The sequence below is a fragment of the Gastrolobium bilobum genome, unplaced genomic scaffold (genome assembly GCF_033153095.1).
Source record: "Gastrolobium bilobum isolate Gb01-03AN ecotype WA unplaced genomic scaffold, APGP_CSIRO_Gbil_v1 utg46070, whole genome shotgun sequence".
Taxonomy (NCBI): Eukaryota; Viridiplantae; Streptophyta; class Magnoliopsida; order Fabales; family Fabaceae; genus Gastrolobium; species Gastrolobium bilobum.
Window position 1 is genome coordinate 50,639 of NW_026898555.1, and position 23,807 is coordinate 74,445.

Consider the following 23,807-nt stretch of genomic DNA (forward strand, 5'->3'; position numbering starts at 1 on the left):
TATTGCATATCCGATGAAAACACATCGTCGCGAACGTGGAGCAAACTTGTCAGTTGGTTTCGGTCTTGTATTAGCAAATGACAGACAAGTGAACGTGCGCAAGTATGTATAATCTGGTTTAACTCCATGCAATTCTTCATGTGGTGACCTGCCTTGGAGAACTCTTGTAGGTGTTTTATTAATTATATGAACAGCAGCAAGAATACTCTCCTCCCAAAGATCAACAGGGAGATTTGCATGAAACAGTAAGGCACGTGATACATTAAGGATGTCTCTATGCCTCCTTTCGACTCTCCCATTCTGTTCAGGCGTATAAACACAAGTTGTTTGTTGCAAAATACCTTTTTCATTCAAGAGTTTCACCATGTTATTAGATTTGAACTCAGTACCATTATCAGACCTTATTATTTTTACGGTTTTACCAAATTGGTTCAGAACCATAGCAAGAAATTTGCACATCCGATCATAAGTTTCACTTTTATCGGCCAACATAAAAACCCATACATGCCTACTATAGTCATCCACCACAGTTAAGAAATAACGTGCACCAAAAGAAGAAGAATTTTGATAAGGACCCCAAGTGTCACAATGTATTAAATCAAAACATTCTTTGCTGCGAGAAAAACTTATAGGAAACATTGATCTAGTTTGCTTGGCACGATGACAAACTTCACATGCCTTACATACTACTTTATTTTGCAAAGCTTTAAATTCTGGAACCAGAGATAAGATATCATAGGATGCATGGCCTAGCCTGTTGTGCCACAAGTCAATTGACTCTCCTGCTTGAACTGCCGAAGCTGAAGCACATGAAGGCTGAAACACATAGACTCCTTCATGAAGTTCACCCAAACCAATCTCCCTCTTCAGCACTTGGTCCTGCAAAATGCACTTTTTATCAGTAAATGTAACGCTACTGCTCTTGGAGTGAAGCAATTGGGAAACAGAGATGAGATTGGGAAACAGAGATGAGATTGCAGCGTAAGTTAGGCACATATAAAACATTTGACAAGTTGAAGTTTGTATTAAACACCATCGAGCATGTTTTGCAGCATAAGTAATAGAACCATTTGGTAGAGTCACAGATAGAGGGGGAATATGTGTAATGTCAGCTAATAAAGCCAAAGTGTCTGTCATATGACGTGAGGCCCCACTATCAATGAGCCATTGAGAATGAATACGCTTACCAGATGATTTTTCATGTGACTGAGGCTGGTCTACCAATGTTAACAGTTTGTTCACAATTTCTGGGGTCAAAACGGAGTGTGCAGCAACTTGAGAAGAGACAGAATAGGCATCCATTGCAAATGTCGCATGAGCATGCGTATAACGTCCTATCGAACGTCCTCCCCTTCCTCGTCCGCGACCAGCACTCCTGTTTGGTGGAAAACCATGAACGTTCCAGCATTTGGAAGGGTCGTGATTGGTCCTGCCACAATGAGGGCAAGGTATTCTGTCTTGTGGTTTGTTAGGAACCATCCGCTGCTGCATGGACGTGTCTGACTGCTTCATGGGATCGGTTTGGGCTGAGTATCCCACTACCTGACTCCTCTCATCTTGAACGCGAGAAATACTACGATGGGTCTCCTCTTGAGTGACAATTGCGTACACTTTGTTGACACTAGGAAGAGGAGAAGTGTTGAGGATATGAGATCTCAGATTGCCAAATGTAGATTCATCCAGCCCCATCAAAAATTGATAAACGCGATCATGCTCTTGCTCCTCCTCGATTGCTTTGGCAATGGCACATTTATCACCACAATCGCAAGACTTGCGAGTTTTGCTGCCTTCCAGATCGTCCCATACAGCCCTGAGTTTGGTGTAATAATCACCAACGCTATCTCCATGTTGCTTGATATTGGCTAAACTGGATTTCAGTTGATACTGTCTTGGAAAGTTTTGCACTGCATACCTTTCCTCTAGGTCATTCCATAAGTCCTTGACGTCATCAAAGCACTTGATGAATGGTTGAGGTTTTGCATCAATGGTGTTGTGAATCCAACCATTGAGCATCGAATTGCACATCTCCTAGGCGCGCCACTCTTCGGCATCATCCTCTCCTGGTTTCTTGATTGAACCGGTCACAAAACCCAATTTGTTTTTCGCCTTCAATGCGTTTTTCATGAGCTTGGCCCAGTTGTCATAGTTGGCTTCACCACGCAGCATGACAGTTGTTAACAAGAGACCTGGACTGTCGGATCCAGCCAAGTAAAATGGCGAACTAGGATCATTTGTTTTGGACTTGCTGCCACCACCTGGTGCCATGTTAAATGAACCAACTTTCGCACTGAAAGGGAATGCGGAAACGTGTATACTAGGATTGCTCTGATACCAAGATAAACTTGATATTTCAACTGTGTGTTTATCTCATTCATTGGTAGCCTTTAAATAGGCGAACATACAATAAATGGTAACAACGTAACAGACTAAAACAAATAAATACTCTATCTAAACAGTCCTACGGTTACAAAGAATTCAAACAATATACGTTACAAAGAATTCAAACAATATACTGTTACATATAATCTCCAACATAAGACAAGTTGCAATGTCTCTATTTGCAAGAAATGCATGTTCTCCAGTGCGAGTGGTTGCATTGGTATCAGCTAGCATTGCTCTTGGGGGAGAAAAAGTTGTGAGGGTAAAAATTTCTTTGGATCAGCTCATCAATGGGGGCCGAAAAGATGGCGGATTCTGTGGATTTTATTTTTCAACACTACATTAATTGGTATCATTTATTTAATTTATAAGATAAGAATATTTTACAACCACTGAGCATGTGGACAATTAATATGGGATTATTTCAACTTAAGTAGTGACTTGTTAGCAAGTTCTTTTTGTTCATTGTAATTTTGCTCGACTCGACCTAAGTCGTTGAATAAATTAAAAAAAGAAATTGTATTGATGAAGTTGTTGAAAAAATTATTTAAAATGAGAAAATCATGTGAACATCATTTATGAAATTTGTTTCCTTTCATTAATGGAAGCTGAAAAGATGGTAGTGGGGTTTCTGATCCTTATTAAATTACCTTGGATTTTATGAAAATTTTCAACACTATATTAATTGTTATCATTTACATATGTTTACCTAAAAAGTAAAAATCATTCATGTACAAGCTTCACCTCCAGCAATTTTTTATATTATATATTTTAGCCTATATATATAGGGAAAAATGTTTCTACAGTTAATGCAGAGAAGTTATCTGCATTTATTCCCAAAACGACGTCGTTTTGGTATTGAAATCTTAAAAAATTATAAATATAAAGACTATTATAACCCTAAAATAAATTAAAATTATAAAAACACCATGATTTTCGTCCCAAAACGACGTCGTATTGGTTTACTGCAGATAAGTTATCTGCAGTAACTGCAGAAAAAGCGAACTCATATATATATATAACAAAGACTCACTTCCAAAAAATAGAACCAAGAGAAGTTGCAATGTCTCTATTTCGGAGAAGCGTTCTCATAGTGTGTGCTCTTATTATGTTGCTATCAGCTAGCTTTGCTCTTGGAGAGAATAGAAAAATGAGGATAACAAATTCTTTGGATGGGAATTTATTTTTGGAATATGAGTGCGTTGGGTTAGGAGGTCCAAGATATATTGTTATTGATGAAAAGGGACTTCTCCATAAAGGTCAGTACGCTGAATTTCATTTTGAAACTGATGATTTAAAGGGATCAAATATCACTTGTCATTTTGATTGGCCAACTACTGAAACGGGACCTCTCATTTATCGAACTTATACTGTATACAATTATGCATATGATCGCGATTCCTGCAAATGTAATTGGGTTATAAAGCAAAGTGGACCTTGTTGGGATTGGATCATGCTTCAATGCTTTCACTGGAACTAGAATAATTAGTATTTACTTGATGGGGTTGAGAATTCAATGCTATTCATGTATGTTCCCCATCTTAAATAATATTCATATATAATATATATTGGAAAATATTATTCATGTCTTCCGACCAGTTCAAGCCTTTTTTTATATATATTTTATTATTAATTTATCGATTATAATCGAATCAATCCAATTAAATTAATTTATATACTTGCGTACCATTAATTTTACATATATGTTATATAAAAAGTAAAACAGATATCATTTTCCAACACAAAGAACTATCACGTGTATAAAACTTTGCATATTTAAGTGAGATGCTTAATCTTTATAAGAAATTGATTAAGCAATATTGTATCTGGCATTCCACATGCTATTTTAGATTTTATATCAATAATCTTGAGTATTTGCAAGGTGATATATAAATATCTTTTACATGTTAAAATTAGTTTGTGTTAAATTATTTTAACTTAGTATTTGAGTTAATATAATCTTAATAATTTTATGTCGTTTCGTTTCATTTCATTTTATTGATACTGTACAAACATAATGCCAGAGACAGTGCACTTTTGTGGCTGCAAGTTGAAGGTTACGGTGCTTTCATTCATAAGGTGAATTAATTTTTAAAATCCGTTATTCCAAACATATAATATAAAATGAAAAGTAAAGGCTTAAAAGTCAAAGACATTTAAGATATTAATATTATACTCATCTCGTATTCAGGATTAGTCTCGTAACCAGTTTAAGAAATCAAAATTTATGGAGATATCCGGAAGAGTCTCCTCGCCTAGATAATTAAGGTTAGTATAATAAAAAAGAGAGAGTCAAAGACAATTTTTTTTTCTTGGTACAAAAGACATTTAATATTTTTGGCAATGGCGAAAACTTCTCCATTTTTACAATCAGTACTCAAATAAGATTTTCACCCGAGAATTTAAAAATTTATTAAATACTTTTATTTTTGAAAATGAAATTATATTCAACTAAATTATTCCTTAATTTTATTAAAAAATTCTTATTTAACTTAGTGAAACAAAATATTTTCTCTAAAATACTGATATTTTGAATCGGAAGGAGTATTTTTAATTAGTAATAATTTGTTTTTATTACTCTTTAGCTAATTAAAAATATTATTTGATAAATTTTTAAAAATACTAATAACACATCTTATGCGAATATCAATAATATAATAAAGGGTAAATTTTAATTTCACCCTTTATGGTTTTATCATGTATCATTTGATACTATGTAGTTTGTGGTTTTAATATTTAGGGAAAAATTCAAAAAATTCTCGTGATTTTACTTTAAATCACTTATATCTTTATCTTTTTTTTTAAGTACTTATCCCCATGATTTTTTCAATCCAAAACACAGCTAATCTGTCTATTTTTAATTCTCTCTTTTTAAAAAATAGACGTTGGAGAAAAAAAAGAAAAAAGAAAAAATAAGACTAAATATATTGAAAACTTACAACACTTATAGAAAAAATTAAGGAAAAAAAGATCAAATATTTCTAAATAAAAGAAAAGAAAATAGATGGAGCGCGGACAAAAAGGGAGAGAGGAGAAGACCATTGATAACTTACAAGACCAAAAGTAAAAAAAATATGAAAATAGTTAAAAGAAAATAAAAAAGAAAAAAGACTAAAAACAAAAAAGAAATAGAAAAAAATATAAGACCAAATATGTTGGAAATTTATAAAACTGATTTATTTTTCATTTATTTCTTTTTTGTCGTATTTTTCTTCTATTTCTTTTGACAGTGATAGAAAAGGCTAAAAGTTAAAAAAAAAAAAAAAAAAATAGAAGAAAAAATTCCAAACATATCTAAATCAAAAAGAAGAAAAAGATTGAGGAAAAAAAAGAAAAAAGAAGAAGCAAAAATAAAGTTAAATATGTTGGAAACCTACAACAGTGATTTCTTTTTCTTCTATTTCTTTTGTTTTATATTTTCTCCTATTTTTTCTTTTATTTCTTTTTTGTCTTCAATCTATTTTCTTCCTTTTGATTTAAATAATTTTTTAAAAAAAATTTAGTTTTTTATCTTACTATTGTAAGTTTTTAATATATTTGATCTTATTTTTTCTTTTATTTTTTTGTCCTTAATCTATTTTCATCTTTTTGATTTAAAGATTTTTTTATTTTTTTGTTCTATTATTTTTGTTTACTTTTAGTCTTTTCTGTGAATGTTGTTAGTTTCCAACACTTTTTCAATCGCTTATTTCTTTTTCAATCGCTCCAGTATTATTGCACTATATATATGATTTTGTTTCATTTCCTGCAAATGAAACAAAAATCCTAAATGGGGTTGGTCAATTCAATTTTGATATGGAATGCAAATTAACTTAATTGGAATGAAATTCTTTTGTTTTTTGTTTTTTTCAACGGGTGTTACAGTACTCTCTATTTGAATTAGCTTTTGAAAAAAGATTTTTTATGCATTGATTTTGTTTTGAAAGGGTTTTACGTCAAAGTTATTTTCCGTTTGAATATTGTATTAAAAAAATATTATCAAGTAAAAGAGTTGATTGAATGTTGAAATGACAAAAAAAAAAAAAATTATATATAAGATGGGGAATGTTATATTTACAAACTTTTTGTTTACAAACTCTTATAAACTACATTATGTCTGACCGGTAAGACACTATTGAGTAGAGTATTACTGATCAGATATAGTGTAATTTGTAAGTTTGTAAAAAAAAAAAAAAATTGTCAATATAACCCTACTAATATAAGATTAGTAAAGTTTATTATAAAAGACAAAACATATATGTTTGGGTTTTGGATCATGGATGAATCTAGCATTCGTTATTATCTGCCAAAAGAAAAAAGTGATTTTAAAAAGTGTATTATCACATGCCATAATAATTAATCACACAAACAAAATTGAACCAGATCAAAGTAATATATAAAAATATGTGCCAAAGTTGAACGGCAAAGACTATAAATTAGTGTTTCCTTTAAGGGCGTGTTTGGTACGCAGGATTTTGAGGGATTCTCGGGAAATTGAATTTTTCTAAATTTTAAATTTTCAGATATTATCGTAAACTGAATGCAAAAATTATATTTTTGAAAATCGAGATTTCTGGATAAATAAAAATTTCTCCTATACCAAACGTCCCCTAAGATTCTTAGGGCTTGATTTTGGACGAGATAAGATAAGAATGCGTAGGATAAAAGGATGAGATAAAGTAAAAAAGAATAAAAATGTGATAAACTCATATTTTATCATGGATTTGATGTGCACTAAATGAGCAGTCTGATATAATTATATTGTCATATCTTGTGTTTAAAGGAATTAAATAGTGTCAAGATAAAATATAAAGAAACAAAAGTATCATTTATAATATAATTTTATATAATTTTAAAAATAAAAAGCAAATTTTAAACTTTTTTCATTTGACATATTTATTGATCAATATCTATTTTAATTTTTAATATATATAAGTCGTAATTTTAAATAAAATATATAAAATACTTATAATATATATATATATATATATATATATATCCCAAATAAATTTAAAAAGAATTTAAAATTGATTGTCAATTTTTATATATGTAATAATATTTGGATCGTCTCAAAGAGATAATTAGGGTTGGGTAACTCCAAAAAATAATATTTGGATAAAATTATAGATTTGTTGTTTTGGAGAAAAGATTTACAATTTTTTTTTAAAAAACTTAATTTTTCGTTTTTCCCAAATCATATTCACAATATTTTAATATCTTTTTGTTTGGATATATATTTTTTATAATTATGTCTTATAAAGCTGTAATTCTATTATAAGTTATGCTATGAGAATCGTTTTGTGTTTTTGGATCTTTGTGTGCCTTGAAAGAAGTGGAATTATATCATAATGAGCGATGATCCAAAATCTGCAGAGTATATAAAGCAGTTAGAGCAGATTGATTATTCATTACTTGTTAATTATCACTGTTTATAATTTTGATACTTGGTTATGAAAAATAATTTTTCTTTTTAGATAGAGAAGTGGCTCAACACACATGTTCATTATGTGATATTTTTTTTACATGCATATATATAATTTTGTATCTTGACCTTAACTGGCCGCAAAGAAAGTAGAAACTTTACGTTTCGTGTCGTTTCTACGTTTTACGTTTCTACCACGCCTTTCCGTTTCTATGTAGAAACTCAAGTTTGACAACATTGCTCCCGACCAGTAGAGGTTAGGTACTGCTGTGAGTCCCTGATTTATTGTAATTTTTCTTTTTCTTAGTAGTTTTGGCTTGGGCCCATGAATAGCTGTTAGGATTTTTTAATCCTATTTATATTCTCCTTATTTATATTCTCCTTGTAAACCGAGTGACTTGTAATGAGTGACGGTAAGGTAAATATAATACAGACAAGGTAAATGTAGCCTAAATTGGATCAACCATAGTAAATTACTATATTAATTCTCTCTCTCTTCATTTGCAATTTATATTAATTGTCGATTTTGAACAATAATACGCTATATATTCCTGCCATTAGATTGATGATCAGATTTGATCACTGTTATTAGTTTTCCTTTCATAAATTTTCATACAATTAAATAGCTCAGAATCGATCCACTTCACCACTCAAACTTAGCTGATTTTCAGGTTTGAATTTCGAAAATAATTTCTTTACAAATATATAAGAAAACACTGTATATGAAAAGGGGATATTATATTGACAAAATTTTTTATTTATAAACTTACAAATTATACTATATATTATAGATAGTATATTATGTGTTGACATATACTATCCATAATATATAATATATTTTGTAAGAGTTTATAAATTTTTTATTTATCAATATAATTATTCTGTAAAAATTATTTTCGTCTCATCTTTATTAATCGGGATTTAATGAGAGTAATTTTCAAATTAATGATAAATGAGGTTATTAAATCAGCGTATGATAAATTATTTCACGAATGCCTAGATGGGTTAGGGTCTATACAGATTTAGTTGACTTATAGGTGTTACGTGATTCGAGAAATTTTAATAGTTGTTATGAATTTTTAAATATGTTAATGTTATTAGTTACTAAAGATACTTGTGACTAGATTATATCATATGATATATCGTCACATGAAATGACTGAAAAGGTGACAATAACAAATAACTTCATGAAAACTTGGAGTCAGTTTCCTAAAAATTGAAATAACAAAAGTCATCCAAACCCTTTTTGTTTTTTACTACAATCTTCCAAACCTTTGTTTGGTAGTGCAAGCGAATGTAATTATCAGCTTTCTCATAATATCCAACCAGAAAGTAGTTTTGTGGTACTTTATTGCACACAAAAAGATTATGACTACTTTCCCTTTAAATTTTGAGATGATCCTAATTGGGTTTGGCCGCAAAGCATTTGGTTTAACCATGAATGAAAATGAGGTTGTTTAAAATATTAGACTGTAGCCAAACATGATTAATCAAAACAAAACACGTGTTGGTGGTAAGAGCAAAGTTGAAGCAACCCTTTTGGACATAATGGAAAGCAAAATCATAATGTATCCCACTTCAGTTTCGTGCCAAGATTCCGTATTACATTATTTGAAATGCGACACAAAGATTCACGGCCAACTTTCTTCATTGGGTCAATCCTATCTTGTCCCACACATCATTTTTGTCTCCTTGCTTTCCGGTTTTAGCTTATACAAAATGATTTTCTGAACTCTACTGTTGAATGAATTGTGTCATTTGCTACTGAAAAAAGCTATGCGGATTAGGGGAATAAGAAAAAATTATTTTATTGAATCATTAGTGTGTGCCATTTCAAATGAAATAAATTGTATCATTTTATAGACACAAAAAAGTGAGACTCGCACCTTTTTTTTCAGTGAAACTCATCTCTGTGTCTATAAAATGACACAACTTATCATTTAAAATAATACACATTTCTATATATATATATATATATATATATATATATATGGGGAAAATATTTCTGCAGCCACTTTAGATAAGGTTGTCTACAGCTATCCCATTTTGACTAAGTATGACCGGTCATACATTAAAATTGCATTTTCTCTCTCCGTCACGTCAGCCGACAGTGTCTGAGGAAAGAGAAAAAAAGAACAGCTTTATTGTTATAACTAAGTATGATCGGTCATACTTAGTTAAAAAGGAGTAGCTGTAGATAATCTTATCTAAAGTGACTGTAGAAATACTTTTCCATATATATATATATATATATATATATGGAAAAATGAAAAAAAAAAGTGACTGGACCGTCCAGTGCACTAAGTTCTCTTGCGAGAACATAGTGCACTAAATATTGTAATGGTGTACTCCCGGGAGAACATAGTTATAATATTTACTATATAATTGTGTTCTCGCGGGAGAACTTAGTGCACTGGACCAAATTTTACATCAAGTCACTGTACACTACTACACTCACTAAACCCATATATATATATATATATATATATATATATATATATATTGGATTTAATATTTATCTTTTTAAAGGACATAGAATTATGTCATTTTAAGTGAGAGAAAGACACAAGCAATGAAAATCATAGGAGAGAAAGTGAATGATTTTCTTTTAAATTTAAATTTTAAATAAAAAATTAGTTTGTGTCTTTCTCTCACTTAAAATAACAAACAATTTTCCTTTTATATATATATATATATATATATGAGATATGATATTGTTACTACCAATTAGTGTTACTACTAATAACACTACCAGTTTATTTTACCGTTAGATCTATTATGTTGATCCAAACGGTTATATTTATTTTCACTTTTGTATAGTTATAATTCTCCATATTTAATGTGAAAGCATTAAATATGAGGAATCATAATCATATAAAGGTGAAAATAAATATAGAGTATTAAATACAGGGAGAAGAAAGAAGGTTTTTAGAAAGTTAAATCAAAACCGTTGGATCAACATAATTTTTTTAACGGTGAAACAAATTGGTAGTGACATTGATAATAACACTAATTGGTAGTTACAATATTCTATCTCTCTCTATATATATATATGGGATAAGATCCTTTGATACCGGAGTCAAACTTTGAAATTTGACACCAAATTCTAACTTTTAATTTTCGTCAATCAACGATTATCATTTATTGGGAATTAATAGTTAATTAACAAGTTTGATTTTCAAAAAATGATAATCGTTGATTGGCAGAAATCAACTGTTAGAATTTGGTCTCAAATTTCAAAGTTTCACACTAGTGTCAAAGGACCATGCCCCTATATATATATATATATATATATATATATATATATATATATATATAGAGAGAGAGAGAGAGAGAGGTAGGATCCTTTGACACCGGTGTCAAATTTGAAGTTTGACACCTCCTCTGAGAGCCGTTAGATCAAAAAAGATCAATGGTGTCACATGCTTACAAATCAAAGTCGTTGATCTTTTTTAATCTAACGGCTCTCAGATGAGGTGTCAAACTTCAAATTTGACACCGGTGTCAAAGGATCCTACCTCATATATATATATATATATATATATATATATATATATATATATATATATATATACCCACACCTCTTTGTGTTTATAAAATGACAAAACTTATATCATTTAAAATACACCTCTTTGTGTTTATAAAATGACAAAACTTATATCATTTAAAATGATACACACTTTTTCCTATATATATTTCTTTTTTTATACAAGTTGAAATTAAACACATAATCTAGTACAACCTACCATAACCCCTCACCACTAGACTAATGCTAGTGGCTTCTTTTTCTTATATTTTAAATGACATAAGTTGTGTCATTTTAAATGACACGAAGAGGGGTGTGTCTGTGTGAACACACTTTACAGACACAAAGATGTGTGTGTGTGGGAGAGAAGTGAATGTCATGTTGCAGGTATTCCTTGTGTCATGTTGCTCTAATAAATTTGATGTCACTCAAAAAGAAAAAGAAAAAGAAAAAGAAAAGAGGGCTCATCCTTTTTTGTGAGAGTGACATAATACAAGGAAATGTCATGCATCATAACATTCATTTCTCCCTATATATACACTTGTAGATATAATAAGGAACCGTTCCACTTAGTACTCAGTGCGACGATACTATTATATAATATGTATTTCCTAGAGTAGATAGTTACAATATTATAGTTTTTTCTTTCTTTCTACATAAACTTGTCGACTAATGTGCAGAGAGAAAAAAAAATAACTTTAATATTATAATTATATAATCTATAGAGCAAATAGTTAAAATAGTAGCGTCGTCACGTTGCACTAAAAACGGTCTCCTAGTTAATTTGTGTATCATTTTGTTAGTGTCAATTTTTTGTAATCTACACAAGACTCTGGGAATTGATGGCCAAAGACTTTGTCTTGAACAGTAATTAAAAGGGAGGAGGGGTTTGGAATCGATGTAGTAAATTAACCATATGCATGTATAGTTCTGGTATGATATATTCTGTATGCACTTTGTACAAATGTAAGACTTAACAAATCCATTTTGAAAAACAATACACAAACTATTTAAGTATTTGTCTCTTGGGCCTAACTGGTGCATGCCGTTTTGGGGAACATACAATACAACTATGTATGTAGTCATTATCTGAAGCTGATAAATGCTGAGTTTGTACTCGTAAATAAATTATGCTTGTTTCAGTTGAAGCAGGTCTCTAGCTCTAAAAAATATATTGACCAAGTATTAGGTTTGGTCAAAATATTCATTGAAGAATCTGATTTCCAAGCATACCAGGTTGACATCTTGCTTACAAGGAGTGGCGGAGCCGGGGAGGGGCAATCGCCCTCCTTAATTTCATCAAACATTTGCCTTAGACTACTTTCAGATTAAAAAGAAAGGTAGGGTAGCATAAGTTTATTCCCTTCATCCTTATTAAAAAACAAACTACTCCCTGTTAAACCCGACTAACGAGTGTGAGGTGGAGGTAATCTTGTACGTAACATTATTCTTGCATAAGTCCAAAGAGGTTGTTTGCTTTATCCTTATTATTCCTGGTAATATGTTTCTTTAAATTTGATTGCATATCGATCCACTATCATATTATCTTGCTTAAGTTAGTGTGAACTTGGCTTTCCTTGCCCCTTGTCACAAAATTTTCTGACTCCACCATTGTTTACAAGCTAGTCCTTGCTAAACCAAGAAGTCTCTTGCTACCTAATTCTTATTATCAATCTTTATATCATGTTCTCCATTTAATATTTGTATTAACTATAGTGAAGTACTCTCTTTCAGCAAACAATAGAGGGTGGTAAAAGTGTATTTTTATTTTATTTATTTTTTGGAGATATTCCAATCGGTTCATCGCTTCGGGACTAGTTCGATTCGGAACGGATTCTGGTATTAAGGTTTTAAACTCCTCTCAAAGATGGTCCTGTGGAAGATCAAACACATGCTCTCACCCCTACCAGCAAACTAAGTGTATGCTTTTTTTATTGACAGAATTTCTAATCCTTGTTGATGGCCCCCTTTTATCACTAGCCTTTTCAAAATGGTAGCACCTGATTGTTGTCAAGGTCATAGACTCATGATTGCCCATAATCATTCAGTTTAGACTTTAGACCAATGATTAATTTCCAGAGTCATTCGGTTATATCTTAATGAAACTACTCAAAGTCACCAAACAAATTAGTTTTGCTTTTATCTTTTTGCAATATATCTATGGTGGCACCTCTCAGTTCTCCCATTAATTGACAAAATTAATATCCTTTCTAGATTCAGCTAGAGTTTCCCTTCTTCAGCTCTGAGCTTCTGACCAAACTTTCTACACATTAAATAAACCAAAAATTTAGGTAGCAAAATACATCATCTCTTCTTCACATCCTAGGCATAATGTCTAACTCCAAACCTTATGCTGACATTCCCATTTTAGACATTTCTAAACCATTGCAGCCATCTTCTCTATCTTGTCTCTCTAAAGCATGCAAAGATTGGGGATTTTTCCACATAATCAATCATGGAATCTCCAAAGATCTTTGCAGAAAGCTCCAGTCACAATCCAACCACCTTTTTAGCCTCCCTTCTGATACTAAACTTAGACTTGGTCCTTTTTCATCTTTAAAGTCTTACACCCCTCATTTCATTGCCTCTCCATTCTTTGAGAGCCTCAGAGTTAATGGACCCAACTATTATGTTTCTGCTAAGAGTTCTGAAGAAACCCTCTTTGACAAACAGGACTCCAAATTCAGGTAAAGGATAAGAACTTTGTCATCCATTAAGCTTTAAGTTTTAGCAACTTGATGCCTCTTAATTTGTGTCTTAAGTTTATTTCTATTTTTATGTTTTGAATAGTGAGATACTACAAGAATATGGCAGCAAGATGGAAAATTTGTCAAAGAGGATTCTAAAGCTTGTGTTGATGTGCTTAGGGGATGGCATTGAGAAGAAGTTTTATGATTCTGAATTTGACAAGTGCCATGGTTACTTAAGGATAAACAATTACTCAGCTCCAGATTGTATGGAAGATGAAGGGCTTGCTATGCATACTGATATGAGTTGTATTACTCTATTGTATCAAGATGAGATAGGAGGGCTTCAAGTGAGATCAAATGAGGGAGAGTGGATAGATATATGTCCCTCTGAAGGGACACTAGTGGTGAACATAGGGGATATGCTGCAAGCTTGGAGTAATGACAAATTAAGATCCTCAGAACATAAAGTTGTTTTGAAGCATCCAGTTAACAGGTTTTCTCTTGCATTCTTTTGGTGCTTTGAGGATGACAAGGTGATCTTAGCACCAGATGAAGTTATTGGAGAAGGAAACAAGAGGAAGTACAAACCATTTGTGTGCTTGGACTACTTGAAATTTAGAGAGAACAATGAAAGAGGAAGATTTGAAAAGGTGGGTTTCACAGTCAGAGATTTTGCTGGGATTAAGGCTCAGTTGTGAATGGTTATAAAAGTTAATATCTTTTCATTCATTATCAGTGTGGATCACACTGATAATAATATATGTTTTCAACATATGATTTGCATTTATATGTGATGCTCTCTAAGTTGTTAAACTGGTTTAAATAGACAGAAAGACTTTGTTGGTCTACAAATGTACATATTTAGTTGAAGAATTTGTATTTTCGATTGTTCTCGTTGTGAAATAAAAATCACTCTCCATTAAACCCTTGTATAATTACAAAGAGAGTATTTTCTGGATTCGAATCCATGATCTTTCAGTCATGAAAGAACAGCTTTACAACTACTCTCGTTCGTCTCCTTTATTATTCTCATTGTGAAATAAAAGAGAAAAAAAAGGCAGTGTAAGGTTTTGGATGAGTTAGGAAAAACTTGATCAGGTATTAGTTGTATGGTATGAAAATTTACTGTGTTCTATTCTATGTCTATTGTTGGTTTGATGTACATGGCATTTATTGAAGATACAACAAGTCTAAATTTAATAGCATATATAGAGCCAGAGGCGGATGGAGGTAGATGAGAAGGGGGACAAGTGCCTACCCTTAAAATATGAGTAAAAATACAAAAATACACTTATGTTAAAATTCAAGTTTTTTTAATTTAATTTCGGGGTAAGATATTATAACAATTAATTAGGGTTACTACTAATATTATTACCAATAATTTTCACCGTTAGATCGATTATGTTGATCCAACGGTTATATTTATTTTCATTTTTTTATAGTTATGATTCCCCATATTTGATACTTTATATTTATTTTCACTATTTAATGTTTTTACATCAAATATGGGGGATCATAACCATACAAAGATAAAAATAAATATAACCATTGGATCAACATAATCGATCTAACGGTGAAATTGATTGGTAATAACCCTAGTTGGTTGTTACGATATCCTGCCCCTTTAATTTTTCTCCTTCTATTTTATTTTCCCATGAGTATTTTTTCTCTTCCACCTTTATTATCCAAATCTAACAGCAGAGAGCTCTATTCCAGACCCATCATTTGCATATACATATTGATTCATCTCCTCTCAAATCTCAATCTCCGTTATTGGAAGTTGAAACATTTGCTTCTTCCTCCATCATCGGTCTAATTGAGTCACAATCCATCCAGATCTAGATCTAAACCAGATCCAGTCAGCCGACAGCTGCTCGCAAGTCGCGTTCCAGACCAGACCAGACTTATATGGTTGGTAAGATAGTTAACTACCCTCCATGTTATGGAAAACTGCTACCGATTAGCAATAACGAACCCTATTTAATGCAAGGATTATTTTATTTTAGAATTTTTTTCCACTTTCCAACCACAAATCTGTGTGCTTTTTTTAATTCATTTCTGGGCTAGTCCAAAGCTGTGTGCTTGTTAGTCTTTTATGTACCAAATAAAGAATAAACCCTTCCTTTTCATATAGAGATAAATTAGTAATGGACATGTAAAGAATCAATTCAACTCAAAATCTGAACATGTTGAGTGAGGCTACATTAATGATTTTTATATCTTTATAACAGACCCTCTCATAGAAGAGTCATTTGAGTTTGAAGTATGAATATTGCACAAATCTATTTTTTTATCTACCTTGTGTTACATAGGTTCATTTTTTATTTATTTTATGCTTATTTAATTCCATCACAAAGTTAGAGGTGATGAGGCTCGAACTCGTAACCACTTGATTACTCCAGCTCTGATACCACATATAAGTTTTGTTTAATAGTTTTGTATTTCTCTAACATGATAGTTAAAGAAACACACATATAAGTTCTTCTTAGCCCACATAATAGCCCATCAAAAAATTATTTCAACTCAAAATCTTAAAGCGTTGTGTTATAGTTAAAGAAACACATATATAAGTTGTTCTTGGCCCACATAATGGCCCATCAATTTTCTAAATGGATCTTGTCCAATATCATGTAAGTCTCTTCAGGGTTAAGTCTCATATATATGCTTTCTTAAAACCCTAATATTTATATTTATCATTATATACACGTCCCTTCGATGCACAATGAATTGTCGCCACTTACGATTATCTCTTCCATATATATTGTTAGTTCACAAATCCTATAACAACCTCGATCCATCAGATCGAACATAAACTATTATATTTTCAAATGTGTAATTGCATTTGAGTTTAATAGGAATCGCAATGAAGCTATATTGCACAAGTTTTTTTTCTTTTTCTTTTTTTTAGATTATGAGGTTACTCAAACAATTATGAGTAAAACCTCTTCCAAAGGAGGATTAGTTGTTTATTTGAGGTATGGGTTAAGAAACACACTAACGCCGAAATACATATCTAATGGGCCTTCGAACGAATTAGAATGGATAAGAAGAATCTTTTATTCTGGACAAATGATACAAATATTCTGAAATGCAATGATTGATAAAATTGGTCTCAAACTATCATGTAAAGCAATTGAAATAAAAAATGCTAAATTATGAAACTGTCATTAAAAATAAAAAATAACCCTACAAAAGTCATCGGGACAATCCCCAAATACGACAAAAAAAAAATACTAACCTCATCATGAGCAAATGACTTTTGTTCATAAACTTTGTTTTCATGCAACTAGTCGAGTTTGCCCATGGAGTGCATCACATACAACCATTTTTTTATCTTTCCATTTTCTTTTTCTGTTTTTTCCCTTGGAGAGAAAGAAAAAAAAAAGGTTTAATATTTTTTACGGAAAATATTTATATATGACACTCACGTAAAAATAAGTGAATTCTATTGTGAAAAAAAATAGAGAAAAAGTTAATAAAACTCACTCACTTTTATGTGAGTAAGATAGAGAAATATGACCCAAATGTGGTGGTTCAGTTGGTAGCATGGAGACTGAGTGGTGGGAAAGGACCTCGGTTCGAATCCCACCAACACCATCTGGGGAGGAGCATAAGTACCGTAATTCTTGAACTCGCACCCGAACTCTGGATTAGTCTCATAGGCGGCTCAAAGAGTCGAACCCGTGGAGATACCGGGAGATTCTGATTCGAAATATTTTCTATAACAAAAATAAAAATATTTTTCGAAAAAAAAATTAATTATTACAAAATGTTATAATTCCTAAAAATAATGGAGAGCCACAAATTCAAAATCAGATTAATCGGGTCTATTAAAATTTGGGACACTTGGTATCTTAAAAAAGAAAATATCAATTTGGTCTTTCAAAGACATTAATTTAGTTCTTCAATAATAAAAGGTGATTTCAATTTTGCTGAATTGCTGATATGGATTAATTAACTCTATATTATTATTTTCTAATTTTTCAATTTTGCTGAATTGCTGATATGGATTAATTAACTCTATATTATTATTTTCTAATTTTGATTGCACTTTCTACTATTAACGAAATTTGGATGACCAAACTAACATTACTTATACATTTGGAGGACTAAAATATTAACTTCGGAATAAGTATACATACATACACATTAGAATTATTTTTAAATTATTTATTTATTTTTTTAATTAAGAAGCTGTTCAATTTGTGGTTTAATTCTGAATCTGGAGAGAAAATCTTGGTGGAAAATATAGTTTTTATGTAGTAAAATGAGTTCTAAAGATTTTTGTTTTTAAAAAAAAAAACCAAAGAAGAATAATTAGCATCATCAATTTTAATTTTAATTTATTATCGTATTTACCTTATTTGCATTCTCTGCATTATTCATCTATTGACTACCGTGTTTAGGTCCTCGCAAGGATATTATCCATTGGTTCATCATTATTTGATTAGTCTGATTCGAGTCGAGTAGGATCACATGGACGACCAAGTTCTCCCTATTAAGTTTTAAATTTTAACACAGCTACAATCTCAAGGACTTAAATTGAAATCACTGATTAAGCTAAAATAATCCCTTAGCTTAACCACATATTTGGTGAATACTCATTCAACGATCTTCAGCTACCATAAAAGAAAACTCCAGAGACATATCACCAAAGCTAATCTATGACTATATAAATCTATTGAAAATAGTTTTAAAAATTAAACCAACCAACACTTTAAAAATAAGAAAATGCATACTATTTGAGATTGTTTTGAACTCTAATCTTAAACACGGCAATAACAACCATATATTCTTGGTGTTGTTATCAAGCCTCAACTAGTCATCAAGTTATAGTTTGACAGACAAAATTGGGAGAAATGGGGTGCACGTCTTAGCACCTTCAAAAGAATTTTTCATTTTCTGTATAAACAATAGCATATGAGAAGCAGCATCAATACCCAAAAAATAATAATAATTGATCCAATGAATAAAAGAAAAAGAAAAAAGCCTGTAATAAAGATTAATTATTTACAAAATTAATGTTTTTTCATCAACTTTAATATTGTTCACGTGTGATGTGAGCTTATCAAACTAACCTGATCCCAACAGGTTCCAGCTGTATCAAATTTTCTACCAAGAAAAAAAAAATTGAAGAACTAGGATCCTGTTTCTAAATCATAGTTTTAAGCTTGATTAGACCTTTTCTATCTTAAATAAATATTAGATATAGACAGATAAAACGGATTTTATGTGTTGATGGGTATATTATATATTTCAGGAAAGGTACTGGAATTATTATGGTGTTGTCTCCATCTCCTAAAACGTTGACACCTAATATATGAATTTTTTTTTAATACTCCTGTAGCATCCAACTCGGTGCATCTTCTTTTTATATAAAGAAAGTTTTATCTCATTTCAATCCAAATATATTTTACTATTTTTCATTGAATCCTCACCTTTTTTCCTTTATCAGAATTGATGTATGTACTACCGATGTACAGAGTAAATAAAGCATCTTGTTCTTTTATTCACGTGGTTCAAATGCAGCTATAACTATAAGTGATCAAAACATTTCAGGAATTATAAACTGATGTTCAAACAACAGTTTATGTTTTTTTAAAGAGTACATTTTTTTTTTTTTTGTAATCTAAATAGTACATTTACTTATACATACATCAACTCATGTTTCCGTAGTTTTCACCATCTGATTATAACTGGTTCCTTTTCCTTTTTTTGTACACTTATATTATTATTTTAGGGGCAGTTTACATTTACAAAAAAATTTATTTATAAATTCTTACAAACTACACTAAATATGACCGGTCATACTTTAATCATGCAGTGTACGATCGGTCGTACTTAGTGTAATTTACAAAAAAAGATTGTAAACGGATCTTATCCCATTATTTTATCATATACTCCAACCATAAAGTGATGTATTATTATTATTATTATTATTATATATATATATATATATATATATATATATATATATATATATAAGGAAAATAATTGGATTATGATTAATTTATTATTAGGAGCAATATGAAAAGGACAATAATTTTGCCTTTTGTTTGGTTTTGTTCAAATACGGCTTTCTTTCTTTTGCATGGAAAGTCCTCAGGGAAGAAGATAAAGTTACAAACTCTTAGGAGGGAACAGTTTCAAACGTTGTTAACTAGGCTATAGTTTAAACTTCAAATTCAAATCTAACACATAAAAAGGTAACAATGCAAAAGAATGCTGGGCACCCTTGCTTTTTATTTCTAACCGTTTGTTTTGAAGTTTTAAATTTCAGTTAGTTTCAACCTCGGAAAGTTGTCCAAGATTGCTTTATTGTTTTTGTTTTGTTGTCACAACCCTTTGCTACGTTTTTCAGTGAATTGTTTTGAGACTCAATAGAAGGAACATTCTTTGGGGGATTTTGCTTTTTTTTTTTTTTTTTTTCCTTAGAGGACAAGAACATTCAAATTTTCTGCTTTTTCTTTTGATATCCCTTTTTCTCCCTTTTGTTTTCTATATCTATAGTTTGATTTCAATCAAAATTGCATATTTTAAGCTTGAGTTCTATGTCATGCTTATATATCCTAGTATGTCTCAAAGTGATCATCAAGTACTGAAATTTAGAGCCCCAAAGTTCAATTTGTGACTCAACCTTCATGTTTATATGCAGGTGTTGAGGAAGTTGATCATAAATTCTTGATCTAAGATGGATAAATCTTCAAACTTTGATGAGAATTCTTATGAGGGTTATCACCCTTCTCCTTCTGTGGATCATTCAGCAACTGCTACTCCTGCTTTCTCCACAATGAGTGGTGATTCAAGTTCAGAGGCATCAAACTTCTCAGAGATTGTTGATGAGAGCAGCTATGGAAGTGAACCTTCACCTTCTCAGTGGAGAAATGTTAAACCTGGAGCTAAACATGCTGTTCTTTCCAGGCTAGGAATGAAGCTGCGCAAGCATTCAGTGGATGATACACTTGATGACTGTGATCTCTTGGATTCAGGTTGGTTTGAACAAGCTTGTGCATTTGTGATGAACTTTTCCTCTTTGAATATGTAAAATTTTCAATAGTAATTAACTTAATGTTGTCTACATTAGCTGAGCTTGATATGATGAAGGAAAAATTTGCAAAACTTCTGCTGGGAGAAGACATGTCTGGTGGTGGTAAAGGTGTTTGCACTGCAATTACAATCTCAAATGCCATTACCAATCTCTATGGTAATTCTTTTTTAAGTTTTAATAGTATCATTAGCCATAGGCTGATAAAAAGGTTATTTGTTTGTCAAGTTTATTGACATTGAACATGGTTGGATTGGGAATTCTTCAGCAACTGTGTTTGGACAAAATTTAAAGTTGGAGCCACTGAAGCCTGAGAAGAAGGCTATGTGGAAAAGGGAAATGAAGGTTCTTCTATCAGTGTGTGATTACATAGTGGAATTTGCCCCAACTGCACAATATTTAGAAGATGGCACAATTGTGGAGGTGAGCTTTGCTAAATCATAGCTATAAATTTAATGGACCTTGTTTGGCATCTCTATATATGTATCTAATATGATCTCATGTTGTTTCTCAGATGATGAAAAGTAGGCCAAGGTCAGACATCTATGTCAACCTCCCAGCATTGCAGAAGCTTGACACAATGCTCATAGTAAGATAAACCTCAATTGCTTCTTCCATGTAACAGCTTAATTTTCATTAAGACTTCTCTTGTGGCTCATAAACATGATTATTGTTTGCAGGAAATATTGGATACTTTCCAGGATACTGAATTTTGGTATGCAGAGAACATTCCAGGGAATTCAACTCGGTTACGTGCGGCCTCATTTCGAAAGATTGTTCCAAGGAAAGAGGAGAAATGGTGGTTGCCAGTTCCTTGTGTTCTCCCTGGTGGCCTCTCTGATAAGTCAAGGAAGCACTTGATTGAGAAACGAGATTGTGCTAATCAAATTCATAAAGCATCCATGGCAATAAATAGCAATGTTCTTGCAGAAATAGATATACCAGAAACATATATAGATGATCTTCCCAAGGTTAGTCCTCATTGGATATCCCTATTGTTAAAAGATCATTTCTGTTTATGAAAGTCTCAGTCTGAAAGTTTCAACTGAAATCTCAGAATGAGTCTGCATTTTTTTTTTTTCCAGCTGACATTCTATTGCCAAGTGATTGAGGATTCCATTAAATGTGATCCCATAAAGCAAATGTCATGGAATTTATCATCAAATTTCATAAGCCTTTTATGGAAGCCAATAATAGCAGCTGAGTCATGTAGAAAACGGGATGATATAATTTCATATAAGGTACTAGCAGAATGCAAATCCAATTAGATGATATATTAATCTTATGCCTATTCCCTTGAAATTAGTTATAAAAATTTAAGACTGATAAAGTTAATGCAGGAGAAGAATTGTTATCATGCTTATTAGTATGCATTCACATATTTTTATCAAAATGACTAAAACTTAATCAATCTTTTTTTTACTCTTTTCAAACCTTCATTTCTTCAGAGTGGAAGATCAAGTTTAGGGGACACAATTTACCACCATATGTATAATGCAGACAAGTTCTCACCTGATCACCTTCTTGACTTTCTCAAAATAAGTTCTGAACATGAAGCACTAGAGCTAGCAGACAGGGTTGAATCATCAATGTACACATGGAGACGTAAAGCTTGTCTAAACCATTCAAAGTCATCATGGAAAAAAGTAAAGAATCTCATGGCTGACACCGACAAGAAGGACAAAAACTACATCTTAGCAGAGAGAGCTGAGACTTTACTGTTCTGCTTGAAGCAAAGATATCCTGAACTTTCACAATCTTCTTTGGACACATGCAAGATTCAATATAACCGTGTAAGTTCAGCAATCTATATATAGCCATATCATATGTGTAGCTTTGGAAAATAGCATAAGGCCAAGATATTTCATTTTTTTTTTCTTCATTTAACAAGTGAGAGACTTGAAGCAGTGATAAAGTGTCTTCTTGTAACCGGAAGGTCATAGATTCGAGTTTGAAAACAGTATCTTTGCAAAAAAAAATATAAGGGCAAGATGCGTACAATTAATCATCACCCCTACTCCCGCAAGTTAAGAAGCCTTGTGCACTAGGATTTGCCATTTTTCGTTTATGATTTAAACGAAGAACAGTTTAGGACACCATTATATGGATATCTATTCATTGAAAAGAGTGAACTAGATGGATGTAAACTAACAGATGTTTAAATTGTGAGCACTTGGTCTAAGAATGAGAATTATCTTTTGCAGGATGTAGGGAAAGCAGTACTAGAGAGTTATTCAAGAGTATTAGAAGGCCTAGCATTCAACATTGTTGCTTGGATTGAAGATTTTCTTTATGTAGATAAATCAATGAGGAATCGAGATGTGTAGAAACCACAACTGGGTTTTACACCTGCGTCTTAACATTGTTGCTCTTCCATCCAACAATCTTTTGTAATACTTGGCTTTAGGAGAATGTAGAAAGGTAGTTGATGATTGTATCTAAAGATATTCAGTTGCATCTGTTTGAAGCTTTGTTGTTAACTGTACTACAATATACAAAAGACAGATTTCACATTCAGTTGAATTTTTAAGCATAATTTACAGCAGTTTTTTAAATTAAAAAAGAAAAAGAAAAAAAAGGGAAAACAAAAACAAAAGTCTAATAAATAAAATCGTCTGAATTTGGAAATATATTTAATACTCTATTGGACCAGAAGCCTAGAAGGCATGTTATATGCACTATTGTGTTGAAACTAACATTATAACACCTTTCCAAGGATCACAGATATCTCCATCCCCAAAAATATGCAGTTCAGAAGGACAATAA

At 31.5% G+C, this 23,807-nt stretch overlaps 2 protein-coding genes across 2 annotated transcripts; both read left to right on the forward strand.

Annotated features, from left to right (window-relative positions):
* Positions 1 to 13,637: 13,637 nt before the first annotated feature.
* Positions 13,638 to 14,694, forward strand: LOC133317367 (gibberellin 20-oxidase-like protein). The gene is made up of 2 exons (XM_061519224.1): positions 13,638 to 13,993; positions 14,097 to 14,694. Exons 1-2 carry the CDS (start codon positions 13,638 to 13,640, stop codon positions 14,692 to 14,694), a joined length of 954 nt encoding a protein of 317 aa, XP_061375208.1.
* A 5,924-nt stretch (positions 14,695 to 20,618) lies between these two features.
* LOC133317366 (rop guanine nucleotide exchange factor 2-like) lies at positions 20,619 to 23,429 on the forward strand. The gene is made up of 7 exons (XM_061519223.1): positions 20,619 to 20,985; positions 21,081 to 21,200; positions 21,310 to 21,464; positions 21,556 to 21,630; positions 21,722 to 22,012; positions 22,490 to 22,834; positions 23,246 to 23,429. The coding sequence occupies exons 1-7, from the start codon at positions 20,688 to 20,690 to the stop codon at positions 23,366 to 23,368; spliced, it is 1,407 nt and encodes a 468-aa protein (XP_061375207.1). The 5' UTR covers positions 20,619 to 20,687; the 3' UTR covers positions 23,369 to 23,429.
* The last annotated feature ends 378 nt before the right edge of the window (positions 23,430 to 23,807 follow it).